The sequence below is a fragment of the Erpetoichthys calabaricus genome, chromosome 18 (genome assembly GCF_900747795.2).
Source record: "Erpetoichthys calabaricus chromosome 18, fErpCal1.3, whole genome shotgun sequence".
NCBI classification, from domain to species: Eukaryota; Metazoa; Chordata; class Cladistia; order Polypteriformes; family Polypteridae; genus Erpetoichthys; species Erpetoichthys calabaricus.
The window spans coordinates 22,160,186-22,187,918 of record NC_041411.2 but is presented as its reverse complement, the minus strand read 5'-3'; the positions used below and the strand labels follow the sequence as shown (position 1 = coordinate 22,187,918).

Below are 27,733 nucleotides of genomic sequence, written 5' to 3'. Positions count from 1 at the left end.
AGGGATCAGGAAGCCTCCAGACCAGTTGATGGGAGAGCCCGTCTGCTGAAGGGGACTCCCCTGTTGAGAAGCCTGATGGGAGAAGCAGGGGAGCCGCCAGGTAAAAGGGCACTCTGCTTTAAATTTTAGATCCAGCTATACCTTTAACCTTGTTTTAAAGAATTTTTAATCTCTACTTCACTGTTTTAATGGATTATTTAGGAGAAATTAAAGCACTGCACTATTTGGACACTGTTTTGATTTTTAATAAAAGCACTTGGCACTTTTTTTTTTTTTTTTTAAACACCATCCCCTTGCTCCTTTTTTGTTGTGCCTCCCTGCTAAACTCATCAGTGACATGACTGGTGTCCGGTTCAGGGCTCCCAAAAGTAAGAAGGGAGCATGGAGCAGAACCCGCATTGTCTCAAAATCCCAGTAGGTTGGTTACTGGGGAGCAAGTTACTCTGGTACAGGAGTGGTCATGGGCATTTGTGTTAAATGCTGGATTCCCACAATGAGGGGCAGAAAGGGACATAATGCAGGAGTAAAATTTATGATCTGCTATGATTAACAGCCAGAAGTTCAAATCCCAGCTATTAAAATAATCAAAATATGGAATTTAAATAGGTAAAATTACAACATTCAACATTGGAAAGGCATAAGGACTCCCAAAAGAAAATGTAATTATCTAAGGCAGTGAACAGCAGTTGAGACAAGGCAAGAAGCAACCGTGTGATACAAGGCCTTCAGAGCACAAATACTTATTCATACAGGGCCAATTTAGAATCAATTCATCAGGGTTTGTAAATACTGCAATGAACTCCTTTGAAAATGCAGATTGGTTACAGTATTGTGGAAATTGACGTGCATAGGTTAAATATTCAGTTGTGCTAAAAATGAACAGGACCATAAATACAACATATGCAAGAAGTCTGCCATTTACAACAGGAGCATAATATGAATATAGCTCACATATTTTTAAGGGCAAGTATTAAAAGTAAATGTATTCGCTGAGAGGCTACAGTATAGAGCAAGGCATCATTGTAATGGTAGAGAAAAATAACCAGTGAAAGGATGTACAGTAAACTTCAAAACTGGGAAGAAATTAACACATGATCAATTCTTGATTGAGCATTTGACACTTGTGCACTGTTAAAATTAAATACAGTGACAAAATAAGCTAACAAGTACAAAAATTGTGGAAAATTGTAAATAAAGAAAACATGAAAATGCAGGAGATAATGGGTGGACCTTCGGTCTCCATTAGAACATTGAGGAAGACCAAGCTTTACAAATACACGTTGGTGGTTGCAGCAAGTGGAGCCAGCAAAACTCAATGTGTGTTTGCCAAATGTTGAGTGACTTGGAACGAATGGATGGCCAACTTAAATATTTTGAGTGTCTCACTACGTTTAAATGGTAAGTAATGTAAATTATTCTGCAGTCTACAAGTAAATACTGTAGTTTTTAAAATTGGAATAACTGTAAAATCAATGTATCTACTCAAAATTTAATATAGTGCCTTTCCCATGCTCAAGGAACTTAAACAGCAGGATATATTTAATATTGGGTGCAAATAGTTCTGCTTATAACGCTGAACAGATAAATACAGGAGATGCAAAGCATTAAGTAGTATAAAAGACAAACCAGAGTAAAATACCAATATTTTTTCTATACTAAAAGAAAAGCCTGAACACATTTGTGATATAACATACACACACAAATTATCCTGAGCATCTAGAGAGGTAGGTAAACAGAGTGGCAGAATATCCGGTTATATTAAATGCCTTCCTGAAAAGATGAGTGTTCCGTTTTTTAAAAAAATGAATGGAGTTGGCTGATCTAATTTAGGGAGGTCATTCCAAAGTCTGGGTGCTATACAGCTGAAGGCACTGTCACCCATAGAGTGCAGGTTAGTGTGGAGAACAAGATGATTGACAGAATCAGAGGACCTTAGTGGGTGAACAGGAGCAGAGTGATGGAGAAGGTCACTAATGTAGTCCAGTGCAAAGCCATTTAAAGCTTTGTAGGTAAATAATAGAATTTTATATTTGATTCTTTTAGACTTGGGAAGCCACTGAAGACAAAGCAGGATGGGTGTGATGTGTTTGCTGGTCTGTGTTAGGACTCTTGAAGCAGAGCTTGGCATCAACTGGAGCTGTGATATAAGATTAGAAGGGAAACCTGCCAGTAGGTAGGTACAGTAATCGATGCAGGATGTGATTAAAAACCGGGAGAAGTTTCTCCGCATTAAAGGAGAGAAATGAGTGAACACAGGATATGTTATGAAGGTGAAAGTGGGAGTTTAATGTTTTATGTGGGTGGAATAAGAAAGGGAGGAATCGAAAATGACACCAAGATTCCTTGCATTAGAAGGTCTGATGAAATCACTGTTTAGAGTGAATGAGAAGGAGCTCATTTTCTTAAGTTGTGCTTTAGTGCCAGTTTGCAGTAGTTCCGTTTTGTTGCAATTTAATTTTAGAGTTCTGCTCCATCCAGGTTTTAATTTTACGGAGGCAAGTTATGAGCTGAGAAAGCTCTAAAGTTTTGCTTTTAACATTGAAATAGTTTATCATCTGCATAAAAACAGACACAGAAGAGCAGAGGGCTGAGGACAGAGCCCTGACAAACTCTTTGTGTGACTGGCGCGGAGCTGCACCTGCTTTTGCCAAGACTAAGCAACTCTTGCCTATCAGTCAGGTAAGACAAAGCACTGGAGGGTAGTGCCAAAGATACCCAGCATGTTTTTCATTCTAGACAGTAGAATGTCATGTCTGACTGTGTCAAATGCTGCGCTTAGGTCTGACAGAATTAATATCCTGGTTTGTCCAGAGTTTGCTGCCATAAGTAAATCATTGGTTACCCATAGCAGAGCAGTTTCACATCTGTGCTGTGCCTGAAACCAGACTGAAAGGGTTCCATCAAATTATTAGAAGTTAAGTAACTGGTGCGTTGAGAGGCTACAACATCCTCAATAACTTTTGACAGAATTTTTGGCCTATTTCTAACTTACCTTAAGATTGTCCGCTCACTGGGACCAGGATTTTGAAACTGCTTTGTTGTAAGCAGTGGGTTAGGGGTGAAGATTAGGACATACACTTCTAGTCCAATAAGTATTCTACTATAGCTGTTACCAATGACTTTCCTCAACTGAAACCTATTCACTAATTGAGAATCATTAATGGAATTAGTTGAGAATGTTAGCTATATATAAATGTAACATGTTAAATTAAGTCCATTACAAAGAAAAAAACGTTGCAGCAGTAATCCTGCCTCTTAATGACATTTTCTTAACTTAATGTGACTTATAGTCAAGTATTAACTTACCTCCCCTCCTTTAACCGTCACCTTATCGTGGTGGAGGGGTTTGCGTGTCCCAATGATCCTAGGAGCTCTGTTGTCCGGGGCTTTATGCCCCTGGTAGGGCCACCCAAGGCAAACTGGTCCTAGGTGAGGGATGAGACAAAGAGCGGTTAAACAAACCTCCTATGAAGAAAAACAATTTTGGACGGCGTTTTCCCTTGCCCGGACGCGGGTCACCGGGGCCCCACTCTGGAGCCAGGCCTGGAGGTGGGGCTCGATGGCGAGCGCCTGGTGGCCGGGCCTGCACCCATGGGGCTCGGCCGGGCACAGCCCGAAGAGGCAACGTGGGTCCCCCTTCCCATGGGCTCACCACCTATGGGAGGGGCCAAGGAGGTCGGGTGCAGTGTGAGTTGGGTGGTGGCCGAAGGCGGGGACCTTGGCGGTCCGATCCTCGGCTACAGAAACTGGCTCTTGGGACGTGGAATGTCACCTCTCTGAAGGGGAAGGAGCCTGAGCTAGTGCGCGAAGTTGAGAGGTTCCGGCTAGATATAGTCGGACTCACCTCGACGCAGAGCTTGGACTCTGGAACCAATCTCCTTGAGAGGGGCTGGACTCTCTACCACTCTGGAGTTGCCCCCGGTGAGAGGCGCCGAGCAGGTGTGGGTATACTTATTGCCCCCCAACTTGGAGCCTGTACATTGGGGTTTACCCCGGTGGACGAGAGGGTAGCCTCCCTTCGCCTTCGGGTGGGGGGACGGGTCCTAACTGTTGTTTGTGCGTATGCACCGAACAGCAGTTCGGAGTACCCACCCTTTTTGGAGTCCCTGGAGGGGGTGCTAGAGGGCATACCTTCTGGGGACTCCCTTGTTCTGCTGGGAGACTTCAATGCTCACGTGGGCAATGACAGTGAGACCTGGAAGGGCGTGATTGGGAGGAATGGCCCCCCTGATCTGAACCCGAGCGGTGTTTTGTTATTGAACTTCTGTGCTCGTCACGGATTGTCCATAACGAACACCATGTTCAAGCATAGGGGTGTTCATATGTGCACTTGGCACCAGGACACCCTAGGCCTCAGTTCGATGATCGACTTTGTGGTCGTGTCGTCGGACTTGCGGCCACATGTCTTGGACACTCGGGTGAAGAGAGGGGCGGAGCTGTCAACTGATCACCACCTGGTGGTGAGTTGGCTTCGATGGTGGGGGAGGATGCCGGTCAGGCGTGGTAGGCCCAAACGTGTTGTGAGGGTCTGCTGGGAACGTCTGGCAGAGCCCCCTGTCAGAAGTAGCTTCAACTCCCACCTCCGGCAGAACTTTGACCACATCCCGAGGGAGGTGGGGGACATTGAGTCCGAATGGGCCATGTTCCGTGCCTCTATTGTTGAGGCAGCTGACCGGAGCTGTGGCCGTAAGGTGGTCGGTGCCTGTCGTGGCGGCAATCCCCGAACCCGCTGGTGGACACCGACGGTGAAGGATGCCGTCAAGCTGAAGAAGGAGTCCTACAGGACCCTTTTGTCCTGTGGGACCCCGGAGGCAGCTGATAGGTACCGGCAGGCCAAGCGGAATGCGGCTTTGGTGGTTGCTGAGGCAAAAACTCGGGCGTGGGAGGAGTTTGGGGAGGCCATGGAGAATGACTTTCGGACGGCTTCGAGGAGATTCTGGTCCACCATCCGGCGTCTCAGGAAGGGGAAGCAGTGCAGTGTCAACACTGTATATGGTGAGGATGGTGCGCTGCTGACCTCGACTCGGGATGTTGTGGGTCGGTGGGGGGAATACTTCGAAGACCTCCTCAATCCCATTAACATGCCTTCCAATGAGGAAGCAGAGCCTGGGGACTCAGAGGTGGACTCCCCCATCTCTGGGACTGAGGTCACCGAGGTGGTCAAAAAACTCCTTGGTGGTAGGGCCCCGGGGGTGGATGAGATACGCCCGGAGTTCCTCAAGGCTCTGGATGTTGTAGGACTGTCTTGGCTGACACGCCTCTGCAACATCGCATGGACATCAGGGACAGTGCCTCTGGATTGGCAGACCGGGGTGGTGGTCCCCCTGTTTAAGAAGGGGGATCGGAGGGTGTGTTCCAACTACAGAGGGATCACACTCCTCAGCCTCCCTGGAAAAGTCTATTCAGGGGTCCTGGAGAGGAGGGTCCGTCGGATAGTCGAGCCTCGGATTCAGGAGGAACAGTGTGGTTTTCGTCCTGGTCGCGGAACAGTGGACCAGCTCTATACCCTTAGCAGGGTCCTGGAGGGTGCATGGGAGTTTGCCCAACCAGTCTACATGTGTTTTGTGGACTTAGAAAAGGCATTCGACCGTGTCCCTCGGGGAATCCTGTGGGGGGTACTCCGAGAGTATGGGGTACCGGCCCCCCTGATAAGGGCTGTTCAGTCCCTGTACGATCGGTGCCAGAGCTTGGTCCGCATTGCCGGCAGTAAGTCGAACCCGTTTCCAGTGAGAGTTGGACTCCGCCAGGGCTGCCCTTTGTCACCGATTCTGTTCATATCTTTTATGGACAGAATTTCTAGGCGCAGCCAGGGTGTTGAGGGGGTCCAGTTTGGTGGGCTCAGGATTGGGTCACTGCTTTTTGCAGATGATGTTGTCCTGTTTGCTTCATCAGGCCGTGATCTTCAGCTCTCTCTGGATCGGTTCGCAGCCGAGTGTGAAGCGGCTGGGATGAGAATCAGCACCTCCAAATCCGAGACCATGGTCCTCAGCCAGAAAAAGGTGGAGTGCCCTCTCAGGGTTGGTAGCGAGATCCTGCCCCAAATGGAGGAGTTCAAGTATCTCGGGGTCTTGTTCACGAGTGAGGGAAGAATGGAGCGTGAGATCGACAGGCGGATCGGTGCGGCATCCGCAGTAATGCGGGCATTGCATCGGTCTGTCGTGGTGAAAAAGGAGCTGAGCCGCAAGGCGAAGCTCTCAATTTACCAGTCGATCTATGTTCCTACCCTCACCTATGGTCATGAGCTATGGGTAGTGACCGAAAGAACGAGATCGCGAATACAAGCGGCTGAAATGAGTTTCCTCCGCAGGGTGTCTGGGCTTTCCCTTAAAGATAGGGTGAGAAGCTCAGTCATCCGGGAGGGGCTCAGAGTAGAGCCGCTGCTCCTCCGCATCGAGAGGAGTCAGATGAGGTGGCTCGGGCATCTGATCAGGATGCCTCCTGGACGCCTCCCTGGTGAGGTGTTCCGGGCACGTCCAACCGGGAGGAGGCCCCGGGGAAGACCCAGGACACGCTGGAGGGACTATGTCTCTCGACTGGCCTGGGAACGCCTTGGGATTCTCCCGGAAGAGCTAGAAGAAGTGGCCGGGGAGAGGGAAGTCTGGGCATCTCTGCTCAAGCTGCTGCCCCCGCGACCCAACCTCGGATAAGCGGGAGACAATGGATGGATGGATGGATTAACTTACCTGCTAGGAAAAAGGATGGATATCTAATCTTTAGAAGTGATTGATTTACCTTATTTAGAACTTCTAAATCCTGGACAAAGGGGACTGCAGAATATGCAAGTTTTTCATTTCAAACATTTGCTTTATCAGTGACTCAGTTACTGAGGTGTTTTACTTAAGATTCTTGGTATTGTTTTCCTAGGTAGGTCAAAATCAATTAACAGGAGAAGGTTTGATGATGTGGTTAGAAGATTATTCACATGTTTCATCCAAGAATCCATGTCAATTAAGCAAATAATTGATAGATTCATATATTCATTTATTAGAGTGTGAGAAAAGTAGTGGTTAGTGCTACTGCTTACCATAGCAGGGTGTTCTAGGTTCTGTTCCAGTCACTCTGTGTTGGTCTTGCACTTTCTCCCTGTGCCTGTATGTTTCTTTTTAGATGATCCACTTTCTTCCCACAGCCCAAAGATGGCATTTTGAGCATATCTTGCAATGGGCTATTGTATTGTCCTGATTACCACCTGCCTCATGTCCGATTCATTTCAACCCTGAAACAAAAAACAATTTGGGTTAGCAAACTGAATAACACTTTGCTCAAATAATTATTTCAAAAATGCAATTTCAGCTAGCAGGCACAAATACTAAAGGGTTACTAAATACTAAAGACAACATTAATTGTATTTCTATGCATTGTGAGTTAAATCAGGTCTAATGAAATACTTGATTTTTTTTTTTTTTTTTTTTAAGAATGGGGTATGAATTTCTGCTATCTGGTTAATGCCTGGGTTAACTAGATATCATAGCTTTTCAGTTTGTGAAGTCTGCTGTGTGTTTCATGTCTGTGATAAATAAAAGCAATTAAGGTGGAGGCCCAAAAATAAATTAATTCATTATGTAATTTCTACAACATGGGCTTCTCTTATGATAAACATTATGAATCCTATGGGGAAATTCAGAAATATAATTAAAAATAACACTGATTAAATATTTATGTAACAATTAGTAAGGCAAAATACTCAATTCAAAATCCGTTGGTGAGTTCATTAAAAATTTCTAAACTTTAAAACCTGCTTTCTCCAGAAAAAAATACTGGCTAAAATAGTTAATTTGTTTCAAGCAGAAATGACTACTGTAATACTTTAGGTTCAGCCTGTAAATCATTAACTTACTACTCTGCAGTTCAAATATGGTAACATGGACACCTAGTACTAAACATTACCTTATAACACTGTTTATAGATGACCTTAATTAAATTGAAAGTTGATTATTAACTTCTTCCTGCACATAAACGTTGTAAATGGTTTTGCTCCTCCCCTCTTTACATTGGCTATCGTCCAGAAAGTACTGTAAATTTCAATCTTAAAATGCTGACTTTTTGTTTTAAATTAAGATAATAAATTTGAGAACTAATTTCTATTGTCTATTGTATGGAATACAACTATGTCCATTTCTTAATTAAAACACACTTTCTGTATTATGTATTGGACATACCAGGATGCTTACTAAAAATGCTATACTGTCTCAATCAGGAGTTACATGACCTAGCAACTCCCACACCCCCAATCAACACAAGCACAGGTTCAGAAGTGTCAATATAAAGACTTTGTATAAAACAAATTAAACTGTACTTAATTGTCTCTTCGCGGTTTAATTTTTAGCATACTTAATCTGATTATCTGGAATAATATGGTGTAAGAACAGCAGAGCTGAAATAAAACTATTCTGCTTCTTCCTTAGAATTGGAACATGGATAACTGAAGTTTTTTCTTCTTTATATTGTAATAGACTACTCCTTATGTATATTGTTTTTGTACCAAACAGGCAGGAGATGGACAGTCTGCAGAAACAAATGGAGGAACACACAGTTACCATTCATCAGTCCATATGCACCTGGAATAGCACTGAAGGAGAGCTAACAGAACTGACAAGTAACAATGGTACACAATCAGAAACTAAACAGAGTAAAAGCAAGCCAGTGACGATTGATCCCAGTGGGAGCACACTAGCAGATGACATGGAAAATATTCACATGCTCCCCTCAAGCGAGTCTCCTTAGTCACTCTAATGTGGGCATCAAAAGGAAGACAAGGATCAGCAGTAATAAATGTATTTGTTTAAACATCTGGGTTTATGGGGATAAGTGGTCAGTTCACTTGTGGTGGCTGCTTTTTCTGAAGCAAATATAAAATAACATTAATAACATGATAAAATTGGGGTGTTAATCTATAATCTGCAGTGGTTTTGTTTGTTAATGACCAATATAATACTCAATGTAAGACCCACAAAACAAAACTGCAGCACCTTATGTATAAACAGCTGTTGGTGCAAGTTTAGGAATTGAATTGGCAAAGCAAATGATACGAAGAAGAATATATTTAATTTATAACAGCATGTTTTCTCCCTCTGTCTCCTAAATCAGTATATTGAGCTGGGTCTCTAGAGGGTTTTTCCTCCTTACATCCCTTTCTTCATCATTTGATTATAATTTTATTTACTTGTTTTTGTGCAATGTTTTTTTTTTTTTACTTTGTTTTACAAACATGGAATCGCACAGAATCCCAAATATCTGCCACTTTAAAGCCTGTTTGCCGAGATGTTGTTACTCATTTTATATTTATATGTACAGAAAATGCCATTTATTTGAAAAATATAATATCAGTCAGAAAAATATATAGGAAAAACGATTAAAAAAAAAAATGCTTTGCTTGTGTGGATGCAAGGACACTTGTATTCATTGTATGTTAAGTTGAAGAACTGTGTTATTTTTTTTTTGTTGTTTTGGGGGGATGTATTTGTCCATGAGAGAAAAGTTTATATAGCTGGGACTTGGAGGATGAAAGTGTAAAACTACTAAACTGTTTCACTAAGGGTACCTTTAAATTTATTGCAATGAATGTTTCAAAAAGATAACATTTTATTTTGTATTTGTTAAGATGGTATTTAAAGGTAATTCAGAACGTCTTAAATCATGATATTTGTATTGCCATTCTGGGTATGGAAGAAAGTTGGGTTGTTTATGGAACATGCATATCAAAAAAAGAAAGTATAACTGTATTCTGTTATTGGATTTAAATTCCTGTAGGATGTAGGGGTTATAACATCCCTAAGTCCCTCACATCGAAGACAGGTGCCCCAGAAGGTTGTGCATTATCACCACACCTTTATTTGTAACGCACAAAAGAATTCTTTTCATATTCATATTCTGTCAAGATAATCTAGCAACACTCATCCTGAATTCAGTCTCTCTGCTTCTAGAATAAGATAACAACTGATTAAACAGTACAGCCTAAATTAATTGGAATTAAATGCATGTCAGAAAAATGGATGGTGGACTTTAAGTGAAACAAAAGAAAACTCTGCTATTTATCAGTAGCCAGCTTATATAACTAGAGGAAAACTTGAAATTACTGGGTACCACCATTTCCAGCAAAGAAGGATATTCTTTATGAGACTAATAATTCTTTGCATTTATATAGCACTTTTCTCACTACTCAAAGCACTCAGCAATTGCAGGTTAAGGGCCTTGCTGAAGGGCCCAACAGACCAGAGTCCCTATTTGCATTTACGGGATTCGAACCGGCAACCTTCCGATTGCCAGTGCAGATCCCTAGCCTCAGAGCCACCACTCCGCCTCACGGGAAACAATGACCCTTTTCTCCTGGGCCACCACTGATTTGACCTTTTCTGTTTCAGTTTTCCATCGCTGCCGAGGACAAGAAACAGCAAGAGAGTGGAGTGTAGTACACCTAAAATCCTAAGATGCTCACTGTGGACTCATGCAGCCCTACAAGTTTGACCATAATGACCTGATCTGACCCCTAGAAGACCATCAATCTTCTGTTCACTCTTCTTCCAATATGTAAACAGCCTATATCTGTCAAGACTAGGAGTTCCAGGTTTCATACCAGTGGCTATGCAAAACTTGTGAGCTTCTTTTGTCCTCGGCACTAACTGGATGAGAATATCCAAGGTTTAATTGTTAAAAGAGTTGGATATAGTCAGTTGAGAAATGCTAATTGCTTTTATCCTGATTTATTATGTTTCTATCAGACTTTTATTGGTATGGTTCTAACCAAATCAAATTGCCTAAAACTGAAGTAGTATGGAAAAAAGTTTTTTTGGCAATGGTGGGAATTCCAAGAACTGTCAGTGCTTTTATTTTAAATACCTTGACTGATTAAGCTGGTGCAGTGTTTACAAATATACTTCTCTCATCTTCCCATCTGGTTTCCTGGTGAGTGGTGTTGTGGCAGAAGGGTACAAATGTGTATTAATTTCTCACAAACCAGTTGTCAATATTCTAATACATCATGTTGCAATATGTTGCCAGCTTAAATAAATGTTGTTCATAATAATGTTTGTCTAGTACGCATCACTTCCTGTTGTGTTACCAGTGTCAGGCCTAGAATAAGTATTAAAAGTTATGCAGATGTGGAGCTTCTTTTCGTGAGGCAGACGGGATTAATGCCAGGGTGTTGAGACCTGCACAGGTGATCAAGACACACTTGCAAAGCAACTCCTGAACACTCCAAATGCCTTCTTAAACTAGCTTTTGGATTTAGTGATTTACCTTGATCCTGTGTGGCACAGGCGTTGCTGCCCTCTCAATACATATTAAAAGGTATATGGTAGGAGGGGATTACTTGCCTACTTGCCTATGAGGACTGATATATATGTGCTATGAGGAGAGACTGAAGAAGTTTGGACTGCATGAACTTTGCTTTCAGGAACCAATACAAATAGTGTAGTGTCAGACAAGGAAGGTCGGTTTTCACACATACACTGGAATTCTATGAGAAACCAACCAAAGGGCTGAAACATTAAAGTACATCTTATCAGAAGGGCCAAGGGGTTATAGCGTACTCATCATGATTAACATCAAAACAGTGTACAGTAACGATCAAGAGCACTAGTAGAATGTTATGTTATATATATCACGATGTATACAGTACAAGTCAATGGAGGTTATTCTTAAGTTAAATGGCTGGGAGCTTGTTAAAGGCAGGTTTCATATGAATATTATAGAGTTTCCTTTACCACAAGAACTGTAGACAAATGAAATAAATTACCAAGTACTGTCATGAGTAGGACTTTAGGGACATGCAAATCTCAACTTGATATTATTTTAACAATTTAGGTGAATAGGATGGATGAGCACGTTGGGTTGAATAGCGTGTTCTTGTCACAATTTTCTGATGTTCTACCAGAAGCAACCAGAGTGTACTGATATATATCAAGTGTATAATGCCAGTGATCTTACCAAGGGCCTTGGGAGCAACAGAATAAGCCCACATCAATCCACCACATTTCATGGTGGCAATTACATCATTTCCTTTGTATGTTAAACTTTCTGAGGGTGAGAATGACAAGTGTTCAATTTGGTTTCATCTCAACATGGCACCCAGTACTAGTTCAAAAAGCATTTTGGCCAACTTTAGTTGCTTCAAGTTGTTTCTTGACATTAATGATGGTTTGCTTTTATTGATTCTTCCAGATAGCATGCTGTTATACAAATAGTGAAGATGTGGTGACCCTCATGGTGCAACTAGACATTGTACTTTAGGAGTTTTTTTATCATCTTCACTGTATTGGTTCAATTTTAGTAGTTTTAAAATTATGGATTATTGCCAGGATAATGTCAAATGATATATTGTATTTCCCTTTAAGTGAATCAGTGTAACAGATGATAAAAGGCTTTCTCCTTTGTGATTCCTTTTTTTAATAATCAACTAGCAGGGGAAGTCCTGTAGATTGGTTTATTATTGTCATTTGTACAGAGCTGAGTGAAATTCTTACTTGTTTTATTGTGACCACTTTGGCTCCCTGCACTGAGTGATTAAGTGGTATTGTAATGTATTGTAAAATACATTATACTATGGTCATGCAACAGGGGAAGAAGAAAAAATATTAAGGATGGAGACTTAAGGTCAAGTCAAATCAAAGTTTACTTCTCCCAAGCTAGTTAGCCACCCCACCCTCTCTGGGAATTGGATAGTCTATGATTTTGCTAAACTATTGTCCAATATTTTTATGCAATATGACACATATCTTACCCTAGGTCTATCACATGTTGAGTTCCAGTCCTGCGTTATTGGTATTATAAAGGCCTAATCAATTTATGAGTTCATATGTACAAAAAGTACCTCTAGAATGAACTGGAAACCAATGTCTTAAATGACATTTAAGAAACTGGGGGTTAACTATATTAACTGTAGAACAGCAAGCAACAGATCTAAACAGCTGGATTATAAAGTATTACAACAGTCTGTTATTCTTTAGATGAATTAATTAACTACTTTTTCCTATATCCTGCATTTTAACAAATTGTACTTCTATTAAGTTTCTAGGGTCATCATTGTTACATGAAGAGAGTACAGTCATTCTTATTTGCATATGCTACTCAAACAGAATAAGGATACAACTATACATAGATTCAGAAAGTATTCACACCCCTTCACTTTCTGCACACTTAACTGTGTTGTATATTTAAGTTTAAATTGATAAAATTGCCATGTATGTCCAGTAATCTACACTCAGTAACCCATAATGACAAACTGAAAATGTGTTTTCAGAAAGATATACAAATTAAAAAAATATCAAAAACTGTAATCTCTCATTCATATATGTATTCAAACCCATAATTCAAAACTTTGTATAAGCCCCATTGGCAGCAATTCCAGCTTCGATTCTTCTTGGGTAATTCTATGTAAGCTTTGCACACCTTTTATTTTTAGGCAGTTTATCCATTTCTTCCTGGCAGATCCTCTCAAGCTCTGCCACACTGTATGGGACGCATCTATAAACTACCATCTTCTTGAACTGATGTTCTATGGGGTTTAAGTCTGGGCTTTGACTGGAGTACTCAAGGACAGTCAGAGACTTGTCCTGACGCCACTCCAGCATTGTCTTCAGGTCACCATTCTGCTAAAAGGTAAAGTATCACCCAAGTCTGAGGTTGCATGTACTCTGGAGCAGATTTTCTTCAAATAATTAGCTATGTTTGGCTGCATTCATCCTTCCCTCAATTCCAACCAGTCTCCCTGTCCTTGCTGCTGAGAAGCACCTCCATAGCATGATGCTGCCACCACCATCACCATGCCTCAATGTAATGGAAGGATGGTATTAGGCAGGAGAAGAGCAGTGAATTTAAGAGCAGGTCTTAGCCAGACAGTGTGCTTGGAGTTCTGCCCAAAGACTACTTTTTTTTTTTATCTCATCTGACCAGAGAATATTTTTCCTTATGCTATCACAGTCCATTAAAAGTCGTTTGGCAAACTTCAAATGAGCTGTTATATGCCTTTTATTCAAGAGTGGCTTCCGTCTGATTGATGAAGTTCTGCTCAGATGGTAGTCCTTCCGACAGGTTTCCTATCTCAACAGACAATTTCCAAAGTGTTGTTAAAATGATTATTGGGTTCTTGGTCACCTCCCTGACTGAGACCCTTCTTTCCTGATTACTCAGTTTGGCTAGATAGCAAACTCTAAGAAGAGTCTTGGTGGTTTCCAGACTTCTTCCATTTCACAATCAGTGAAGCCACTGTGGTCCCGGGAACACTCAAAGCTTTAAGAAGTGGTTTTATACCTTGTCTGGAACTATGCCTCACTGTAATATGATTACAAAGGTCTATGGAGAGTTCCTTTGACTACATGGTTTAGTTTTTGTCGCAACATGCAGTATTGTGGAACCTTAAATACACAAAAATATAAAATCTACCCATTTAGAACATTAAATGTAAAACATAATGAAGTGTCCAGAAAAAGAAAAGGTTTGAATACTTTTTGAATGTACTGTATATGATCTTAACCCTTACTCTGTCTTCAGATCAAATTTGACAGGGATTTTAATATCAGTAAAAGCACCTTATAGTGGTGTGAAAAACTATTTGCCCCCTTCCTGATTTCTTATTCTTTTGCATGTTTGTCACACAAAATGTTTCTGATCATCAAACACATTTAACCATTAGTCAAATATAACACAAGTAAACACAAAATGCAGTTTTTAAATGGTTTTTATTATTTAGGGAGAAAAAAAATCCAAACCTACATGGCCCTGTGTGAAAAAGTAATTGCCCCCTTGTTAAAAAATAACCTAACTGTGGTGTATCACACCTGAGTTCAATTTCCGTAGCCACCCCCAGGCCTGATTACTGCCACACCTGTTTCAATCAAGAAATCACTTAAATAGGAGCTGCCTGACACAGAGAAGTAGACCAAAAGCACCTCAAAAGCTAGACATCATGCCAAGATCCAAAGAAATTCAGGAACAAATGAGAACAGAAGTAATTGAGATCTATCAGTCTGGTAAAGGTTATAAAGCCATTTCTAAAGCTTTGGGACTCCAGCGAACCACAGTGAGAGCCATTATCCACAAATGGCAAAAACATGGAACAGTGGTGAACCTTCCCAGGAGTGGCCGGCCGACCAAAATTACCCCAAGAGTGCAGAGAAGACTCATCCGAGAGGTCACAAAAGACCCCAGGACAACGTCTAAAGAACTGCAGGCCTCACTTGCCTCAATTAAGGTCAGTGTTCACGACTCCACCATAAGAAAGAGACTGGGCAAAAACAGCCTGCATGGCAGATTTCCAAGACGCAAACCACTGTTAAGCAAAAAGAACATTAGGGCTCGTCTCAATTTTGCTAAGAAACATCTCAATGATTGCCAAGACTTTTGGGAAAATACCTTGTGGACTGATGAGTCAAAAGTTGAACTTTTTGGAAGGCAAATGTCCCGTTACATCTGGCGTAAAAGGAACATAGCATTTCAGAAAAAGAACATCATACCAACAGTAAAATATGGTGGTGGTAGTGTGATGGTCTGGGGTTGTTTTGCTGCTTCAGGACCTGGAAGGCTTGCTGTGATAGATGGAACCATGAATTCTACTGTCTACCAAAAAATCCTGAAGGAGAATGTCCGGCCATCTGTTCGTCAACTCAAGCTGAAGCGATCTTGGGTGCTGCAACATGACAATGACCCAAAACACACCAGCAAATCCACCTCTGAATGGCTGAAGAAAAACAAAATGAAGACTTTGGAGTGGCCTAGTCAAAGTCCTGAACTGAATCCAATTGAGATGCTATGGCATGACCTTAAAAAGGCGGTTCATGCTAGAAAACCCTCAAATAAAGCTGAATTACAACAATTTTGCAAAGATGAGTGGGCCAAAATTCCTCCAGAGCGCTGTAAAAGACTCATTGCAAGTTATCGCAAACGCTTGATTGCAGTTATTGCTGCTAAGGGTGGCCCAACCAGTTATTAGGTTCAGGGGGCAATTACTTTTTCACACAAGGCCATGTAGGTTTGGATTTTTTTTTCTACTTAAATAATAAAAACCACCATTTACAAACTGCATTTTGTGTTTACTTGTGTTATATTTGACTAATGGTTAAATGTGTTTGATGATCAGAAACATTTTGTGTGACAAACATGCAAAAGAATAAGAAATCAGGAAGGGGGCAAATAGTTTTTCACACCACTGTACATGTCATCTGTTCAACCCATAAAAACGTCTCAAATGCCATCTGTTCTAGTCAATCAATATGAAACAGGATCAGGGTGAAAAATGTGATGTTCAGGGGGTAGCGGAATTTTAAAAAAATCAAAAAAACATTGTTACCTTGTAACACCAAATCTATCCTCCGTTCTCCTCCTGCAGTGGATATTCTGAATTACCTTAGCTGTAACTGTAAAGTCCCCACGCTCCGAGAACGAGTGTCATGGTGCTGCCTCGTATGCCAATCATGATCCCAAATCTTGAACACCGTCTCTCAGCCTGAGTGTTGTTGAACGTTATAAAAGTTTGATGATTTTTTCATTAAAGAATGTATGATACAAGCATTCAGATTGTGAACGCGCTGCAATTGCGCGCAGCCGACTGAGCTTTTGCGGTCCTACCTTCTTATCCGCTGTCGCCAAGATTTCCATCATTTTGATTGTGGGCTCTTCGTCTTGAATCCACTCGATCAGCCCCCAAAAACGTAGCTTCTTGGAGGACAAAGAATACTTGTGTTCCATTCTCGCTTTCCAGTTTTTCTCCATTTTCCCAAACCAGTCTTCTCTTTTCAGAGTCTATTTTAAGTGATATGTCTAGAAGTGTGTTTTGCAAAAGTCCTTGAATCAATTTGGTTCTTTCTTTCTTTCTCTTTGGTCTCTAAATATTTCCAAGGCATTATTCCCGTCCTTGAAAGGTAAAGTGGTCACTTTCTCAGCTTTATGTATTGCCTCCACTGCCCAAACGGTATACTTCAAATGAAATGCCATTTTTGTAGAAGCAACCATCGACCCTTGTAGAAAAATAACAGCCACTTATACTGACCGAACGATTGTCGCAGAAAACTTATTGCCACTTTCCTCGGGTGAACACGTATAAATATATATTGTAGGTCTTCGAATGAAGGTCTTTTACTTTGTCAGAGTGAAACATAATCTAAAATTTCAGGAGTAAAATCAACGAACAGCTGTAGTCTTAAATTGACTTTCACTTTCCTTTTCTCCAGTTTCTGCGGCATGTTTGTTCTGTAACCTTCTCCTCTGATGTTGAACTGCCATATAATGTAGGTCTGTTTTTGAAGTTCTGCCTAAGGTGCACTGAAAAGGAAACTATATGTATACTGTATATTTAAAAATGAACGAAAACTACAAACTCTCTCGACGTCATTAACTACCAATCTAAACTGCTGTGGATGCATTCTCTGGAAATCTGGTTGGCGGGCTTCTTAATAATCAGTTTATAGCCAATAAGAAGTGTCGAAATAGGAATAGACGAACATGATTGGTTCATTTGATGTCAGTCAACAAAAGCAGGCTGCTGAACTCTTCGGATTCCTTATTTTAGTACCTGGACTGCGCAAAACAATGTTATTTAATGTAGACGTTAATACGTATATACGTATAGCTTGAATTGAGCAATTTATGCGCGTTATATTCAATCAGACAAGCAGTGAGAAATGTCGTAAAATATATCTCGGAGATGTTACGTCTATGAAACGAGATAGATAGATAGATAGATAGATAGATAGATAGATAGATAGATAGATAGATAGATAGATAGATAGATAGATAGATACGTCCAACGTGTGAAATTTAGCGTTTTGCAGAAGTTCAATAAATAAATAAATAACAACCAAAATCAAGTAATCTAAAAGTTACTGTGATTGTAATACAGTAATTTAGCTCCATCGCTCCTTTTCTTTTATGTAAAATGGAGTAGTTTTGAGGTGGGTAGAAAGTTGAGAGACTCGTGGATACTTATACAGTCCTAGGAAAAGAAAGAATATGTGATTAAAATGGCACAAGATACAAGGCGGTCATCACTTGCAGCATTTACATTTTGTTGGAATCATAGTAAGTATACTTTTACTGACCCAGCAATTGCTTCCGACTCTGATTCTGACTCCATGGATCCGACTCCTAAATAATTATGCAGAGTGACTTGGGCCAAAGGTAATCTACACATTCTACAGTTAGCTTTTCACTCCGAACGTGAAAACACTATAAAAAGTCATTATGGTTTTTTTTTTTACTTCCACCATATACGAAATATAAATACTACTGTTTATAAAAGCCTCTTTTTAGTCTATCAATACAATCCAGTAATCAATAACTACGAAATATTTAATGAGACTCTTTGTACTTCCACTAAACACATGAGAGCTAAACCTGTGATTTAAGATGCCTGGTTAAACTTAAATGGACATAATCAAAAGCAATGCATTTAATGCAACTGGAAGAACATAAAATTAACTCAAAAACAAATTAACTTTGTGCGCTTAGTATGTGCTTAGTGTGTGTGTGTGTGTGCCCTGCGGTTGGTTGATACCCTGCCCGGGGTTTGTTTCCTGCCTTGTGCCCTGTGTTGGCCTTGGTTTGGCTTCAGCAGACTCCCGTGACCCTGTAGATAGGATATAACGGGTTGGATAATGGATGAATGGATTCTTTTCTCTGCTCCAGAAGGATATGTCCTTTTCTGTGACATATTTTTTGCAGCTTTTCGACGTAGAGAAGACTGTAACCTAATGTTAGTCTGACTGATCGCATCCAATATAATATCCTTTAAAATGCACACGATTCGTGACACCAGCACACACAAGCTTAACATAATATTGTGTTTTTGTGTGATTACTGTAGACATAATATTTCACAAAATATGAATATGTTCCCTTAAGATTATATAAAGTTCTATCCGTCATTTTTCCCATTTCCTTGTCACTGCTTCACTGCGGGGCCGTAACACGTAGTAATTAATGAGATTTTGAATAAATCTCGTAAATTAAATCTGAGCGACACGGCTCCATGCCAGAATACGTCACGATTTATACATCACATTTTATGTCCGACGCCATGCAGAATTACATATATTTTAAGTTTAAAATGCAGCAATTTTCCAGTATGTTCTGAATAAACTGCATCATACAGAAATAGGGGAATAGCGTTCATTTGTGCCCTCCAAAGTATTTCCTCGTTTTAATAACATGATGGGTGCTCTGTAATCCTGGCAAAGCGGGAGACCCGAGAAGTTGCTTTTTGGCGTGACTGACAATTTGTCGAAAATGACTCGGCAGAGTCGCCATGAAATACAAGAGGAAACAGGTACAATGATATTCACAGATGTCACACAGATCAAGTAGAAGAACCTTAAATTAAAAGGTCATCTATAAACAGGTCACCAGGAATTTGCTCTTTCTATAAAATAATATGAAAGTCGCCCTTTTGAAGATTGCCAGAGACCACTTGGACAACCTTGAAAAGTTCTGGAAGTACGGTTTAATTTTGGACTTCTCTGTCCAGATAACAGTTCTTGTGCTCCACACACAACAATATCTGGTCATCTCTTAAATGTCATAGTCTAATAATAAATGAGTTAAAATGTTTAGTGTAATATCCCTACAATATCTAAAATAATGAGGACTACCTTGAGGGGTTCAAAAACCTTCAAGCATGTTTGTGAGAGACATATACATGCTCGCTGATGGACTCACTGACAAATTCTTGGCTATTTGCAGACAATCAATGAAGAAATGGTTTTGACTAATCGGTCAACCTTGCATAAAAATGCATTTGGTTCTTGAAAAAACAGAGAGACAACCACAATGATGATTTAAATTTTGTAGTCAGAAAAGGCGGATCTTAGTGTCAGTCTACAGTAGAGGCACAATAGGGCAGATGGTAGCATGTCTGACTACAACTCAGCATCATCATGGTTGGGTCTCACGTGTATCTTTTTTTTTAAGCTAGATGTTATTTATGTTTCACATACACAAAGATATGCAAAACATATGGTTTGTTACTATTATTATCTGATAAAATAGAAAATATAATGTTCCACATTATTCTACAAAATGTAAGATTTTCACAACATTCAGTCCTTACTTCAATACCTGTCTTATATACAAAGATGTGCATTTTTGTTGTATTATTTTATTGTCTGTAAGCATAATAACATCTTTTGATTTAACTTGCATTTTCCATTATTATCTTCTTTATTCTGTACTTTAAAGTGATTACATTACCAGTGTCCCTAAAAAAATCAGACCTGTTGCCATCTGTCTATCCTGCATTGTTTTTTATCGGTTCACACGTCTGACCTGCTCCTGCACAATTATTTTGTTGGCAGTTTAAAATTATTACTCCAGCTCTAAGTACATCACTAGTATGCTATCATGATAAATGTGTCCTACAAGTGAAAATCAAAATGGCTTGCAGAATTGTTTACTTAATGCTCTTAGAATGACACCTTTTGAAAAATTGTTGTTAATGCTAGGCCATTTTAGACTTTTATCTAAACCAGGGGTGGCGAACTCCAGGCCTCGAGTGCCGCAGTGGCTGCAGGTTTTCATTCTTACCATCTTCTTAATTAGTGACCAGTTTTTGCTGCTGATTACTTCTTTTAATTAACTTGATTCAGATCCCATAGTTGTTTCTTTTTCTTTAATTAGCAACTAAACAATAATGAGACACAAAACAAGCCACCACATGACCAGCTCCCCTGTGCCCATTACACAATATCTGAAATTAAAGAGGTGATGGCCTTAGTAAGGTTGATCTCTCAGGTCACCAAAACATTTTGACGGTGCTTTTAGAAAAAACAGAAAAACAACAGTTTTCAAAATGTGTGCTGTGACAGAATGTGAGCAGCAACAAGCCATGGAATTAAATAACGGGTTTAATTAACATCAAGAATTGGCTTCTCATTAAGAAAGTGATTGGAGTGAAATTGGTTGGAGTTTGAAGCCCCATTTTAACTGGTCATCTGTTAGCTCGTTTCACATCTCATTTCTGCTTGGCTGTCATTTAATGAAGAAAGGAATCAATTCAGAGGGCTGAACTCTTCTAACAGGGCTATTAAAGTGATGGGGAAAAAGTTAATTAGCAGTGAAAACTGGTCACTGATTAGGAAAAGGGTTAGAATGAAAACCTGTAGCCACTGCGGCACTCCAGGACCGGAGTTCGCCACCTCTGCTCTAAACGTTAGTCTTTAATAAATATGACAGTTTTACTATTTTGCTCAGATTTGTCTCGGTTGTTAGAAGTCACCAGGTCCTCTGTTTTACACTTACACTTAAGTTCTGGGGGCATTAAAACTGAGTTACTTGCATTGTTCTCTTCACAAAAATATTGCGCTCATTCCTGATTTGACGATTGTGACATTTATGTAGGATTAGTAAAGTGGATGGCCTAAATAGTGTGAGTGTCTCTTTAAGAAATTAAGCCACCCACCTGTATAAATTGGCCTAGAAGCCACCTCAAGGCAGCTGTGCAAGGAGAGCAAAGCTGAGCTGGGTGTTTGCAGCAAGGATGTGAAAGCTGTGCCTTAACTGGTTGGTTTTATGGTATGTATTTATTTATTTTTTTAAAGGGTTTTGTAGGGGGAATTTTAAGTTTATTTTGTATATTGTGTACTAAGAGTCAAGATGTAGTAACTAATTGTAAGGTTTTTTTTTTTTTTGATATAAGGGGGCTTGTCATGGTTTTTCTTCACAATGTATTGTTAGTTTGGCTTGTTTTGTTGTTGCACTGTTTACTTATTTTGTTGGTGGGTTTTTTGGTTTTCATGCATGTTAGGAAGTTCATTTGTATTCATACAAGCCTTGGTGAGTTGTATCTAATTACTTGTTAGTTTATGATTAAGTGTATGAGCCTTTGTTTTAAATGCTGGACTTTGCTACAGAAATTTTGATGTAGTTGGCAGCCTTGTTGAATACAGGTGAATTGAGTTTTTTTTTTTGTGTAAATATGGATTGGTAGTAAAGTAAAAATGTGACCAGCTCTAAAGAGTCATCTAGGGTGTGCCTGAAGATTTTGGGTAGTGCCTTGGACAGCAGATGTGGTGGTTTAGTATTGGAGGACCTGAAGCAACAACTCCAGGTGTTAATAAAACTGCTAAAGGAGAAAATTAAAGGATGCTTTGCTGCAAGAAAATGACTGTTGGGTTTGACTTTGGATGGTTCCATGGAACCTGGTAAAGAGGAAGTGGTTTATGCTCATAATGAGAAACTGGAATATTTTTCTGGGGACTACCTGGTCCCAGTGCTCTATTGCTATGTGAATGGAGGGCTGTAGTACTAGGATGTTGTACTATGTTAGTCATTAAGAATGTAGTAAAGTCAAGCAAAATGACACTTTAGTTAGCCAATAAAATTACAATATGCAAGCTTTCAAGGAAACTTCAGCCCCTTCAGGCAAGATGAGTTGCCTTGAAAGCTTGCATATTGTAATCTTTCTTTTTAGTTAGCCAATAAGTCATTTTGCTTAACTTTTCACTGAATGGAGGGATGAAACTTCATCTTATGAATGCTTGTCTGGTGACCCTGTTAGAACAAGCAGATTGTTTACAAACCATTGGAAGGACTGGCACAGAAGGAGAGAACATCACTCTACTGCTGAGTGTAACAACTCATGGAAAAGTTTTGAAATATTGCAAAATGTTTTTGGATAACATTTCTTTGCAAGGTTTAAGGGGAATCATTAATATGTCATTGTTTGCGGCTGTAAACCGGTAGTGTGGTTGATAAAGATGCTGTGCTAAGGCTTTTGTTGTTTGTACTATTTGCTTTTTATTTCACTAGTTTTTTTTTTTGTGGTTTTCATACATGTTAGGAAGTTCATTTGTGCTCATTCAAGCCTTGGTGAGTTGAATTGTATCTAATTGCTAATTTGAGTCTAAGTGCATGAGCCTTTGTTTTCAATGCTGGACTTTTGCTACAGAAATTTGGTGTAGTTGGCAGCCTTGTTGAAGAATACAGGTGAATTGAGTTTGTGTAAATCCGGATTGGTAGTAGGAAAGTTAAATGTGACCAGCTCTTAAGAGTCTAGGGTGTCCCTGAAGATCTCGGGTAGTGCCTTGGACTGCAGATGTGGTGTTTTAGTATACAACACCTGGAGTTGTTGCTTCAGATCCTCAATGGAAAGACTGGTAAAGGAGAATCTGAAAAGGATCATTTGCTGCAAAGATGATTGTTTTTGACTTGATGGTTCCATGGAACCTGGTAAAAGTGGTTTATGCTCATAATGTGAGGAAATGTGGGATGTTTGTCTGGGGTCATGGCCCAGTGCTCTATATTGCTGTGAATGGAGGGCTGTAGTACTAGGGTGTTGTACTGTGTTAGCTATTATGAATGTAGTAAAGTCAAGCAAAATTACCTTTTAGCCAATAAAAATTACAATATGCAAGCTTTTGAGGAAACGTTGGCCCCTTTGCAAGACGAGTTGCCTCGAGCTTGCATATTGTAATCTTTTTAGTTAGCCAAAAAGTGTAATCTTGCTTTTTTTTTTTTTTTTTTTTTGCTGAATGGAGGGATGAAATTTCATATGAATGCTTGTCAGGTGACCCCATTAGAACAAGCAGATTGTTTTACATACAGTTGGAAGGACTGGCCCAGGAGGAGAGCATCGTTCTATTGCTCAGCGTAATAACCCATGGAAAAGTTTGGGGAAAATGCAAAATGTTTAGGATCACATTCCTTTGCAAAGGTTTTTTTTTTTTATTTTGAGGGGAATCATTACAAGAACGTGCATTAATGTCATTGTTCAAGGCTGTAAACCGGGAGTGTGGTTGGTTGATGTGCTAAGGGATCAGTTTGCTGATAATGTATGATAATGCTCTACGCCGGTCGCTTAAACAATTGGTATGTCAGAAGCCAGATTTTTGATTTACGAGCAGAGGCTATTCATTGCACTGTTTTTTATATATATATATATATATATATATATATATATATAAAAAAAAAATGGCATGTGTGAAGTTAACCTAAAATAGCAATGCAAAATCATTAATAAAAATGGGGTTTACCTTTATTTCTAATTCAATAAATTTCTAATTTTTGTATAATTTAAACTACAGTACTGTGATCTGAACTCTAGTTAAATTTAATGACTTCCCCTCGCATCGATTTCTAGGTCTTTACTACAATGCATTCAGCTGTAACTCTTATCCATCAGAGCCATCTTACTCAGAATGTAAGTATAAAGCATATCAATTTTGTAATTAGTACATTTCGTCAGTTACAGACGTAAGAAGTTTGTCTTTACGAAACCTTACCCTTCATGTGGAGACATGGTGAGAAAGGTGGCGTCTTTTAACCTACTTCGTTGGTTTGCTTTAAAGCAAACTCGGATAGTTAAAGTTCATATTTTATTTTTTTGGTGTAGAGTGAGTTTGAGAACGATATGGCGTTTGTCCTAAACTACTACATGTAGCCTAAACAAGCAGTTTGCCTAACCGTCACAGTATTTGACATTATTTTAGTGTTCTGCATAGGTAATGTGTTCTGGTTAATTTAGCGATGCAGAAAATTGACTTCTACGTCTTTTTATTTCAGGATTTTTCACTATTGCATACTGAAAAGTAGTGGAAAAGACGGCCATTCAATTAAGTGGATATGCTGGCGTAAATGCAGGAAGTTTTTGAAGAGCTGCATCTGCCTCAATTTCACTCCGTGTCTTTCCCGTTTACCTCACTCTTGGGACATTGTGATTGGGAGACTTTGTAAGTTTGTCAGTATTTCAATAAATTATCGCATTTGATTTTCAAATTGTACTTCTTAAAATATAACTCCATTGTTGTGACTATCTGGGTATGATCAAATAAAGATGTATGGAATTTTAGCCTGTTATACAGTCACCACTATCCAGCTTTGCATTACTTTTTTGAGTAATTCAAATAGGAGTAAAAATTGCCACTAATTTACCTAAATTTAGTGGGCAGAACAGGCGAGGGGCTTATGGGATTTGTCTTGTACTGGAATGGAGTTTTGAGTGAAGTATTTGAAATGGTAAGCTCTGCAAGAGCAGTTAAATGGTTAACCGATGACAGAGCTGCAACAGAGTATGATGCCACCTAGATTTAGAAGGCTGTTCTTCTGCTTCTGATGTAAATTACCTGTTTTAAATGTGAGCAAAGTGGGCATCAGTCCTGTAACTGCAGGAACTACATGCCAGCTATAGTACAAGAGGTGAACAATTGGGATATGGTGACAGGTGCTGGGGTATCTGAACTAACCCCCTCCTGTTCAGAGCTTTTCAATAGGAGGTGGTCAGCCAGGCTCAGCCCAAGTGAAAGGTCAGACTAAATTGTGGAGCTAGTTATTTGGGCAGTCCTATAGTGACAGTAGTACTGGGAGGGGTACCTGTACAAGGTCTCCTGGATATGGGATCTATGGTAACAATTACTTTGAATCCAGGGGTGTGGAATTGTGGGTGGCTTTGACTTAAGACAACCAATGGGCTGGACATAGTGGCCATAGGTCAGAAGCTACTAGAGGAATTTTGGTGGAGAAAGATGCTGGTGATCCATATTCTGGGGAATTAGAGGGCAGTTCCTGGTTTAGTTGGAATGACTCTGTCATTTTGTCAAGGGATAAATGTAATTGGCATGTATACAGCAATATGGTACTGCATGGTAAAGGCATTGGAAGTATACAGGTGCCTTTACTGGCATCCTGATCGGTTTGTAAAAGTGGGTGGGTTTGAGCCAACAAATCTAAGCCGGTATGGTGCAGGTGTCTACTGTGCAAAGGAGCTGGAATATTCAGTCCTTGTGGAGCTGTTTAAGGTGCTTCTCTCCTGATGTGTGTGTGTGTGTGCAACTTTAACCAGTGTTAGAGGGCATGTTCCAGTTTTAAATTTGCCCAAAGGATGTGCGGTTGTCAACTCGAATGCAGTTAGCAAGGTTGAGTGGAGCAGAATGGTCCCTTGTGAAATGGCCCCTGTGGTGGGGGGGGGGGGGAGACTGGTTAATGACTGAAGTACAGGTGAAAGATAAGCACTAGTGATGCCCCTTTTCCAGGGCTTGATAAGGGTCGGGGTGGAAAAGGCTAGAGGGATGTTAGAAATGTGCATCTGTTTTCCCACTGGTGACCATGATTTGGGATATGAGGTAATTTAGCATGTGACTTCCACAGACGGAAACTTCAATGGGAATCTAATCTGAGAATAAAGGTTAAGGCCCATATTCGACAGAACAAAGGTGGTTGGAGAGTTGCAGCCCCTACTTGGCCCGTAAGGATGGTTCCCTCAATTGTGGATTACAGATGGCAGAATGCAAAAATGACTTTCCACTCCCCCAGATTGAATCTTTGGATGCCTTAAATGGTGGTCATTTTCTAATGGACCTTGCAAGTGGATACAACCAGGTAGCAGCTGTCAGACAGAACTGCATTTTGTACACATTTTGGCTTGAGTTTAATCAAATGCCATTTGGACTTTGCAATGCCCCAGTACATTCCAACAGTTGGTGAGAATCTTGATGAGCGCTTTCAAGCATTATTGCTGTACTTGGATGCTGTGGTCTGTGGTGGTTTTTTTTTTTTTTTTTTTTTTTTTTTTTTTTTTGGCCACAGTTGTGGAACAGACTGGACCATGTATTTGGGTGCCTTAAAGAATTTGGCTTTAAAGTGAACCCTAGCAAATGTGGTGTGTGTGGGGGGGGGGTTTTCTTTAAAGAATTAAAGCATTTGGGGAGGGGGAATGTTTTACATATCAGGTAAAAATCCTGAGGGGAAAAATTGTAGGGATTGTAGCCCCTCTGCGTCACTTTGCTGCATAAGGGGCTGGTAAGAACAATAACTTTACTAGCAAAGTTTTACTGTGCTGGCCATGCTCTGGGGGTTGATCAATTTTTATCGGATTATAAATTGATCCGTTTTGTATGGGATGTGTACTTGTAAAAGGAAAAGGTTGGGTCATCTCCACGGGTCCCTTTTGCTGCAATTGTGGGATGAGGACTGCGAAGCTGCCTTTGGCGAAAGATTAACTTTGCTTTTAATTCCTCAATGTTGGCATATGCAAATGTCAGTGAAACGTGTGTTTTGGAGATGCCGGTCCAAGGGTTGGGAGCAGTTCTGTCACTGGATCAAGAAGCTCAGAAGACCAATTGCATATGCAAGTAGAAGATTGCAGCCAACAGAAGAACATGCATAATTAGTGCTATGAAGCTAGAATTTCTTGCCCTGGAAAGGGCAGTAACTGAAGCTCAACATTTGTTGAAGGAAATTTAGTCTTTACAGGACTTGGGTACAGTTGGGGGCAGTGGAGCAAAGATGGGCTTCTCAGTTGGCCTGGTTTTGATATCTACAGACCAGGAAAGAATGATAATGCAGATGCATTTTCTGTTCAAGAGGTAGGAGGGTTCATAACATCTCCTGAACTACATGCTTTAAAAACCAAGCACACTTCTTGGTTAGAGTTCATATTTTTCTTTTTTTACACATAAATGACAGGAAGTTTGAGAACAATATGGCATTTGTCATAAACTACAAGCTGTTTACCTATGCAGAACAGTAAGGTCAAATACTGTGACTATTAGGCAATGTGTGCTGGCTAACTTAACATTTAGCAATGCAGAAAAATCAGATTTTCCTACATCTTTCAGGATTTTTTTGCTATTGCATAATGAAGTAGTGGAAAGACTACCATTTAAGCAGATGCTGGTGTAAATGCAGGAAGTGTTTGAAGAGCTGCATCTGCCTCCATTTCGCTCATTCACTTGGTTTCTTTCCCTTTTACCTCTTTCTTGGGACATTATGTGATTGTGAGGCTAAGCTTGTCAGTAATTCAATAATTGGACATT

The 27,733-nt window shown here is 40.2% G+C and overlaps 1 protein-coding gene across 3 annotated transcripts in view; it reads left to right on the top strand.

The window, feature by feature from the left end:
* The window catches only part of golga3 (golgin A3), a 158,303-nt gene that overhangs the window by 117,243 nt on the left and 13,327 nt on the right, over positions 1–27,733 (top strand). The window contains exon 24 of one of the 3 annotated variants that reach the window (XM_051921259.1): positions 8,490–9,275. The exons of the other annotated variants lie outside the window; for them this stretch is intronic. Within the exon in view, the coding sequence (XP_051777219.1) occupies positions 8,490–8,724 (235 nt within the window). The 3' untranslated portion in view covers positions 8,725–9,275. Of the gene's footprint in view, positions 1–8,489; positions 9,276–27,733 lie in introns of those variants that run through there. 3 annotated transcript variants of the gene reach the window in all.